The sequence below is a fragment of the Eurypyga helias genome, unplaced genomic scaffold (genome assembly GCF_000690775.1).
Source record: "Eurypyga helias isolate BGI_N326 unplaced genomic scaffold, ASM69077v1 scaffold36155, whole genome shotgun sequence".
NCBI classification, from domain to species: domain Eukaryota; kingdom Metazoa; phylum Chordata; class Aves; order Eurypygiformes; family Eurypygidae; genus Eurypyga; species Eurypyga helias.
Genome location: NW_010250150.1, coordinates 1,961 through 11,835, shown reverse-complemented (window position 1 = coordinate 11,835; position 9,875 = coordinate 1,961). Strand labels below are relative to the sequence as shown.

Here is a 9,875-nt window from a genome sequence, read left to right as displayed (position 1 = left end):
AGGAAAGCGTCCAGCTTAGTGTTTGGTAACTGACATAAATCTCCCCTGGAAGTGGTGCAGGAACAGGCTCCTTACTGCTGCTTGTCCACACAGGATCAGTGAGGGTTTTCTATGAGGTTCTCATATCCAAGAATTCGTGGTTTAGCAGAGATAACTTAAACTACAGTTGATCTTAGGTTCTGTGAGTGTTACATGTCCTAGAAGACCCAGAGAGGAAAAGAGGTTCATAGAGTTCATCTCAAATCCTGCAAATTGGGCCTTAAGAGTCTTCATCTCCAATAAGGGGACTGAACTTTGTGAACATCATTAAATATTACAGAATCTCAAGTATTTCCACAGGTGGCAGGTCTATTTATAATGAAGTCTGAACTAGAAAAGCAGAAAAAAGGGTGTGGTTTCTGGTTTGCCTTTCTGGGAATAGGGTGGTTTTGCTCCACGATAAACTAGACACTTCTCTGAAGTATGAGGCTAATGAAGAAAAAAAAAAAAAAGGGTGTTGGAGAAAACTTGTGTATGGAAAGGGCACAGCAAGAAAAGCACTCCAAGATGTGCTTTACATCCTAAAAGATAGGTTACAACATGGTGAAGACACATTTAGACAAGCTGTCTTGATACTGAGAACATGGTCGCCATAGTAACAGTATTCATTTATCCTTTTCTCCCTAATCCAATCAAGAAGAAACACAAGTGAAGGGAAAAATATAGGGAACCGGTTCCCTTTACTACTACTGCTTATACTTGTATTCCTCTGCTGAGTAGCATTTTAATATGCAAATAGGAGGCCAAAACACTATCATTGTCTCATACAGGTTGGCAGGCAAATTATCAAGGCTTTGTGTAATGCTTATTTGTTACTAGTCTTTGATATTTTTAATATTCATCTGTGTGCTCACGTGAAGTAGCTTTTCTTTAGCACAGGCTGTATTTTTAAGGTAGACTCTTAACGGTTCCAGTACGCTGATAGGGCAAGCACAGCTCATTTTCCTTACATTAATACCCCTAAATGTTAGGGGAATAAACAGACCCTTTTCTTGCAAAGGGCAAACAGATTACATATTAATGTCTTCTGACTGGCGTGTGCCAAGTCAAGGGCAAAAAGCCAGGAATTTTGGGACGTATTCCAACTTTTCCAGAAACCTCAGCCGAGGATGAGCAGGGTTCTGCAGTCTGCTCCACCAGCAGTGGTCATGCAGCATAGTAACCTGTCAGGTGAGGCGGAAAGGTTCAACTAGAATTTTAAGTCCAGAGCCAGTGGTAAAACTTCCATCGTGTTTACTAAAGGCAGGTTTTCATTCATTGATTTGCTTTGGGAAAGATTCTGCCTTGATAAGACCGTCTTCCAAGCTGCCACACCACCTTCTGCTGGTAAGCAGCAGAGTTCAGGAGGCAGGAGCTCAAACCGGGTTGTGTTGTGCTGAAGCATCTCGGTGCCGTGGGGCGCACACGCTGGAGTTTGCTGCAGGGCAGGTACAAGGGCACCAGAAGAAAGAGATCCTACACGTGTCTAAGGACCTTCTTTCGTGGCTTAGGATACAATCCAGGCAAAAAGTAGAGGGTTTACTTGTACAGAAAATGGCTGCTTAGGGAAGTACTGCGCACAGAGGAGTTTCTGGAGTAAATCACCATCTCAGTGCAGTACATTTAGCCATAGGGAACCTCAGGATGCAAAAGAACTGCTGTGTAGACAAGTTCTGGTTTGTGTTACCAAAAACATATTCGGCAATTGGATGTGATTTGATATTTCTTAAGCTTTCTTTAAAGAATAGTCCACTTTCTCCTCACAGAGAAGAAACAAGAGAACTGCTTTCAGAGGCTTTCGCCTCTGCATCCCACTCTTGTATCGCTGTCCCTGAAGAAAGCAGTCAGACAACCCAGCGTCTGCGTATTCTTCGCCACCTCCAGCTACTTTGGCAGCTTAAAACCAGACCTGGAACAAAGATCACTTTGGGCTGGTTCCTGCTGTTTCCCCTCCGTGTCCTCAGCGGAGGGGGGGAATCAACTTGCTCATGGGTGCAAACGGCTCGAAGTCTGCAATTTTCTACGAGGCGTCTTTGGTTTTGCTTTGTGTTGTTTTCCTACGCTGTCCATGAATTTCAGTGGTGAGGCACTGGAACAGGTTGCCCAGAGAAGCTGTGGATGTCCCATCCCTGGAAGTGTTCAAGGCCAGGCTGGATGAGGCTTTGAGCAACCTGGTCTAGTGGAAGGTGTCCCTGCCCATGGCAGGGGGGGTGGGACTAGATGGTCTTTAAGGTCCCTTCCACCCCAACCTATTCTATGATTCTGTGATTCTATGAATGACAGTTGACTGTAGTGACTAACCTTGTGATCCAAGTCTGATCGTTAAAGACACCGTTAGAACTCGTTTAGAAATCATGCTGCTATCCCTGCTTTGGCACAGAGAAAGTCACGTCAGCTAAAACACGCAGCAGTCGTCTGAAGAGGTAAGAATGTTGGAGGTTTGAAAGCAACGACCTCATCTTTTTGGGGGGTAAGCCCTTATGGCCAAAAAGAAAGAAAACAAACCTAACGCCACTGATCATCTCACACTGACTCCTACATAGGGTATAGCACAATTACACAGTCACTTGCCTGTTACTAGATTAGAAGGCAGGGATACTACTTTTTATATGTTTACATTCCTTATCAAATGATGCAGTGCAAGGTCAGGTGACATGAGAGGAGCTCCCTGAGTTCTGCAGGACACGGAATCACCTCCAGAGCTGGTTACCTGTATAGCAGCCTATGGCACAGATCCTGTTTAGCTGGAACCAACTGCTAAGTCCTCCTGCTACTGATCTGGAACCACAGCCTGACTTTCCTCTCCGTTCTTCAAGATCTAGCCCACTGATACAGGACTATTTCCTCAGGAAACAGGGAGCACATCAGAAGAAAACTCACTACAGAATTCCAGCCATCTTCTTCCAGAAAGCACTATTTTTAGGTGTATTTTAGAGTATTTTTAAAACCAGAACAAATGCATTAATTAAATTCCTGCAGCTTACTAATCACTAGATGTGTTACAGAGTAGAATACCTGGGGAGTTTCCAGAAAACAACTGCTTTTCTCTGGACATTTATCCTATTGTGCAAAATACATCGTAGCCACGTAGCCAACCCATATGGCATGATTTGGTGCTGAAGGACTGTGTCGTTTGTTTGTGGGGTTTTGGGGTTTTTTTGTTTGGTTGGTTTCTTTTAATTTTTACATAGTGTTTGAATTTAACAGCATTTCTTGAGGATATCTAGGAATAGTAAATTGACATTGTTCCCATCATAATTTCCTCCATTTTAAAGGATTTCTTCCTTTGTTTCACACAAGCTCCATTTTCTGTTTTTCTCCCTGAAGTGCCGGAATAGTGAGTTTTAACTTTCCTTCCTCCAAGTTTATTCTCCAGTAGAGATTTATCCTTTAAATACATTTGCAGAGGCCAAATTACCACAGGCTTTCACTTCTTCAATTCCCACAGTTTTGCTCTGTACTTCAGCTTCTTTCATCAGTAATGTGGAGAAACGAATTTATCTCACAAACACCTGTGGTGGTTAAAAACAACCACCATAACAAAAAAAACCCCAAAACACTTTTGCTTATCTTTACTGTGATGACAAAGAAGAAAAAAAGTCTTGATTGTTTTCTTTTTTCATACTGGATATGGAAGAACATTTTTCCCAGTAGAAACCTTTTGAACAACAAGCCAACAGACAGCAGTAATGACTCAAAAGCTACCACTGTCTTAGGTGAAGTTAAAAATCAAACTCTACAAGGCACATATTCCATCTGGCATAAAGTGTCTCCTGAATGACTGGTTTCTGATGACAATTCTAGCACAGAAATTTTACACATACTATTTTTTCTATGTAAAGATGTGCTTTTGTGTATTTCTTCTACTTCCCTTAAACATTAACATGAATAAACTGTTGCAAGAGGGACTAAAATAAAGCATTCCCAAATAATTCTTCAGGTACGGAAAACCACCTTAGTTAATTTTTTGGTGAAAGGTTTCCATGTCTTCAGATACAATTTGCTAAATAAAAAATACAAGCAGGTTTTTCCATGTGTCCTCTTTGAAAGAAAGAGATACTTTTGTCTCAACACTCAAAACCCACCACAAACCCTTGCTTTCCAGGTATGATAAAACTACATTCCGTACAGTTTGCCTCTTTGACTTTATCATTGGCTTTTCATACAATGTGGGAGCTGAAAGGGGCAAAAATAAGACTAAGTTTGCTTTTCTCAAAGGGAGTTCAGATCTCAGTAACCTTTTCTCCACGTTCATTAGTCACAGATACTTTGACCAGGATCTATACGTAAGTGGGCCAAAAATACTAATTTTAACCAACATTCATAAGGAAACTATAACTCGTACTTTGCTTTTGAGGTTTTCGGGATTTTTTTGAATGGCACCTCTTCTTTCACTAATTTTTGAAAAACAAACACTCCATTAAATTACTTTTCATCAACGCTTTAAAACAAAAATGCCTGCTATGGTACTTCTCCACCTCTGCCACAGAAGGAACACCTTTTCCTGGAATATTTCTTCTGTCTGATTTCAGGCAAGCTCTGTCTGTCTTCTCATCTCTGTACCTAAGAAGCAGGGCCGCTGGGGTTCCCACCACCCATCTGGACCCACAGAGGACTGCTCCTCACTCTTCAGTTAGCAAAATTAGCAACAGCACTGAAACCAAAGAGGAAATGGAGAAAAACATCATTTGCACAGTCATTTATAAACTTTTTTTTTTAAAGTAAATTTTTTATTAAAACATTTGCTTTCAGTGCCTTGTAGACATCCACCACCTTGGAGCCATCGCAATCTGCTGACCTTCTGCAAACATATCAAAGGAAGAACAGGTACATCTCCAAATTCTGCTTCAGCAGAATTGTTTCTCACTTTTAACATTAACCGGTTGGATTCAGTAAGTTACTGTGAACTTGGCCAGATTCTTCACCTTCTCCTTTTAAAAGTCTGTTTTACAGAAAACTACTTTCATAAACAGACAGTAACTACAGGTAAAGTTTCAGCATGCACCAAAGGGCTAAAGTCCGGGAGAACCACGAGGAGTACACGGATGTTGCCAGGTTGCGTGTTGAAGAAACTACCCACAGAGACAACAGTGAATGCCGATAAGGAAGAAGGAAAGACAGCTTGCAACTGAACAAGGATTAAAATGCCAGGGTTACAGTAGTTTTGGGTCATCTAACAGACTGATACAGTTTAAAATTCACACTCAGGATAAACGAGACAATATGCTTGTGATGATGCAGGGGGGCAAGCTGCAGTACAAGGCCTGAACTCTCACAGAAAGGCTGGTGTGCTGCTACCAGGGATGGCGTGACTCCGATTCACTCAGGAATTAGGCACCAGATTTGAAAGTCTCATGCTCATACACTGCTTGGTCTAGTCTGTCAGATGAGTGGAGTAGGACGGTTGGCATCTGTATCTGTGAAGGTAGAAGGAAAACCTCCCTCCCTCTGACAACAGTAGAGCAATGTCATTAAGAAACCTTGCCTTTTGGGGTCGGCTATCAGCCTCCTCACTCCGCCATTCGTACAAGGCTACTAGCAGTTCTGATCCAGTTCTTCCATTTGCTAGCTTTCCCATAAGAAAAGAGCAAAGTGCACCAACAGATGAGTCTGTCTTAAGGTTGACTCCTTGGCTACTTACACAATACATACATTACACTGTTGGGACATTCATATATGCCCTTTATCACAGGATCAAAGTGTTCTATTTATGCCTTTGGCACATACATACTTAGACACTGGAGTCAGGATTTGTCCTGCATGGTCTCCAATCCAGTTTTTACTTAAAACTACAATATACGTTTTTTTAAAAATAAGGTCTTTTTCAGGTTTGACACACATGACGATTTGGGTATCCTTGGCTTTGCTGAAGTTCTAAGCCAAACAATAAGGGTTTAAGTTTAAAAAAAAAAAAAAAATTAGATGTTTGGCAGATACTTGGTAAGTAATTATGCAAAAAGTCCAGCAAGTTTTATTTTTAACACTGATTTAACAAATGGGCTTATCAGAAAACAGATGTACTTAACAGCCCATCTTACTTCATTAATGGAATGTACAGAACCTTGCTGTGTCCATGTCCAGGAAGTTAGGAATTATCCATTTTGCATCCGTCTTCTGCTCCCTACAGCCTTTCCTATGAAGTTACTTTGATACCCAGTCCGTTTTAATACAACATGAGTTGTTTCCACAGTAAGCTGTATTTCCACACTTCAGCCATACCAAGTGTTCATAAAGCCATATATACTTTTGAAAGTTAATCAGGCAGGTATCATTGTAGGGATTTCACAGATAAAACTAAGAATCACCATCTCTAGGCATACTGTTTTCATAAAAACAAATTAATAAGGAACACTTGTATATATGTTTCCCATTTGTCTGTTTGTTTAAATTACATTTGGCACAAAAAAATCAGCCTGTAACAAATTTCAGCATAACAAAGATCCATGGGATCACACATAAAACAGAAGGTGACCTTCCTCTGTCACTTAAAGCTCCTGCTCATGCTACGAATCCACTTTGGGAAAGATACTGACTTTATTGTTTCTGCTGATTTTTCTTTCTGCTTTACACTTGGGCTGTTTTGTCTGGATTAGCTCTTCAGGGGTATTCCCCAAAGGAGGCAGGAGTCGCTTCTTACTGTTTCGGTTTTCTGAAAGCCACTGTGGAGGCAGCTCAAAGGGTCCAAAACCAAACTGCATGGAATACTTGTCATTTACCACATCAGCTTCAGTGGGCACAGCTGGCGCCACCTGAGCTGCAGAGTCTGCAATCGTCTGCGGTATAAACTTGTGAACCAAAGTCTCTCCTACCTCTAAACTGGTGGTAGGAAGTTCTTTCTGTTTAAAGTCATCCGAGCCAATGGATTTGGTCTCATTCTCCTCATCTTCCATTGGCTTGAAGATCTGCTGTTGCCCGATATGAAACATCTCCAGAAGCTGGCTCCCCGAACGGACGCTAGGCTCCAGATCAGCATCCGCAACACCACCCGAGCTGACGATGTTTCTTCTGCTATACCTTCGGTGCAGCTGTACTATTGTCCCTACCAAGCATTTCCGTACAGATTTGTTCACAGTTAAAAATAACAGAGGATTGGCCAGCAAAGAGACCTTGGGCAACCAAATGGCAGTGAGGAGCAAGAAGACTGAAATATCTGAAATATTGAGTACGGTGCGGTAAATCACCAAAGTCGCGTAGGGGACGCTGCAGAAAATAAATATCATGACCATGGAAAGCAGCATGGCATGAAGCTCAGCTTCTCGCTGGGAGGCATACGGGATAGAAATTGTGTTCTGAGGGGTCCTTAAGGCAGCAATGATGACTTTTTTTTTCTGGCTTGCACTCAGTGCTCTGCGAATAAGAATCATAAAGAGAAATACCACAGCCACTGGTACAATCACAGTGGTGATGTTATAGATGATGACATATATCAGGTGGCCAAGGGAGTAACTCCAAGATTCAGAACAGGTGGACATGGCATAAATATCTGACACATTGGTCACAGCAAATACTGGAATGCTGGCCACTATTGCATGGGCCCAGATATAGATAACCAGGTCTCGGGATTTTGCATCAGATATTTTTCTTTCCAGAGGGTATAAAACAGAGTAGTACCTGCCAAAAAAAAAAAAAAAATTACCGCTGATACAATGCAAAGAGTGACATCTACAGCAAGCACAGTGCTTATGAGAAGCCTCTCAGGAGCTGCCTGAGCATAGTGCCCCAAATCCCTGAGTTGCCAACTGACTACCTGCTTATGAGGGGGAAAAAAACCCCAAAAACAAGGGTGGGCCTTTGCAGGTCTGTCTGTGGAAAAAAATTTAATATTCAAACTTCAGGATCACATTGGTGATCCTGATCACAATTGGTGACCAATTCTTTCAATAACTGGGACTATATCACTTTGGCTGATGTGCATGAACATTATGTTGAAGATTTCATCGTTTACTTACTTGTGATCTGGACAGCGTATTGCACACAGCGGAAAATTTCAGAAAATATGATGGAGGCATAGATACATTGCATTGAAAGGCCACAGTGATAGTTCATCTGAAAATCTGTTTTATGACAGACTTTTTTTAACCTGGAAAAACTGTTAGTCACACATGAGAAGTACCCATCGAGGAAGTGCAATAGGGATTTGTTTTGCACAAGCTTTGGTTGGCAAGGCCCTGAGCAAAACAGTAGTTAAACACTAAACATTTGCTGCATTAAAAAAAGAAGTGAAAGACTTCATTAGGTATACAGTTTGGTTTTATAGAGCTAACGTATTCTGTGGTGAGACGCAATAACAGACTAACAGTAATTTTATCTAACGTGTAAATCCATTGTTTTAGTAATATAAACTGTATTAAACCAGTATCTACCCTTCCTTAAAAATATTTAATTTACAGTCACTGTCAAGAGGATTGAGCTGTGTATTTAGGGGGGATCAGTGACTGCTAATAATGATAAGCAAAATGAATGGAATCCAAAAAATTAAGACAGTCCAAAGGGACACTTTTGTTTAGACTAATCTTCTACATACAAACCTATCTGAATTAATTCTGGTTGTATTGTTTGGGTTTTGGTTTTTTTTAAACAAATTACTTTGAAATTGATGGACAATCTACCTCAGCCATTCCTGAATTCTTCTAACAGGCAATGGCTTCCAAATTCCACAGTTACAGACGTGCACCTTGTTCAGTCTGAAGTTGTCTGCTTTAAGGTTCCATTACTGAACAAGTATTATTAACAGGAAGAAAAGAAGGATAAAAAATTCTCTGAACACAAATCTATAGACTCAAATTCCTTTATAAATGTCCAGAAATATCAAGAGTAAACTGAAAATTAAGGTTTTCGGTGTTACAGAGAATAGTATTTATCCTAATACGTTCTAGAAAGAACCTGTACACTGCGAGCAAAGCACTGGAACAAAAGCAAGACCAAGAAAGGGAGGTAAGGGTTTCAAAGGGATAAAGAAGAAAGAAAAATCAAGGATCCTGGCAAATTTGCTCTCTTACCTGTCAAGAGCAATGGCTGGAAAACTAAGGATGGTCACTGAACAGAAGACTTTGTGCAGGAACTTGGCAATTCTGCAGAAGAGCATCGTGTAGATCCACCAGCAGCAGTGTGGACTGGCACTAAGAGCAATGTCAAAAGGCACACAGACTAGGCTGGCACAGATTCCCGAGCAGGCCAAATTCTTAATGAAACGGTTTGTTACAGACTTAAGTACCGATGTTCTCCAAGTTGACCACAGCACCATGATGTTACCTGTGAGTAGATACAAGAAGGATAAACAAAGGAGAAAAAACCCTGCACACAAACACCCCCAAAACCCAACAGCAATATTTTTTACATATTTGAATGTTCCCTAGTACTGCAAATAAAAATACTTGTTTGGAGTTTGCCAGGAGTGAGTGATTTGAATGATCACACTGCTCAAAACATCTGTAATAGCTAGTGGCTTTATAAATCAGATGATTGAAAACAATTACTCCCCAGCTATCTCCTCCCAGCTTCTAGTAACAAATTAATTAGGAATTTCAGAGGCCAATGCCTAAGCAGGATACCCAAAGTAGGCTTAGATGCTCATGTTGACTCCTGATTAAATGAGCCATCCTGAGTATTCAAATATATAAATTTGCTGAAGTGCTCATACTTTTATAACCAGTGCGTATTTCTTTTTTAAGATAAAAATACACTGAAAGGAAATATAAAAATTAAAATATAAATGTGAAAAATGGGTTTAATCTGTTTGTGTGTAAGTGGATCACAGCAGCTTGCTTTTCTTTCCACTGGCCACTCCAATAGCTCAGACAGGCCTGCGTGAAGCCACATCCAGAAGAAATCTGGCTTTTTTCCAAGAGATTCGATAT

General features: G+C 40.8%; 1 protein-coding gene across 1 annotated transcript; it reads right to left on the bottom strand.

Moving 5' to 3' along the window:
• Positions 1–6,521: 6,521 nt before the first annotated feature.
• GPR176 (G protein-coupled receptor 176) lies at positions 6,522–9,312 on the bottom strand (the record flags this gene model as incomplete). Its single annotated transcript, XM_010151591.1, has 2 exons — positions 6,522–7,629; positions 9,018–9,312. Coding segments are annotated over 2 exons (1,403 nt in total), but the record flags the coding sequence as incomplete, so codon positions are not given.
• Between the last annotated feature and the right edge of the window lie 563 nt (positions 9,313–9,875).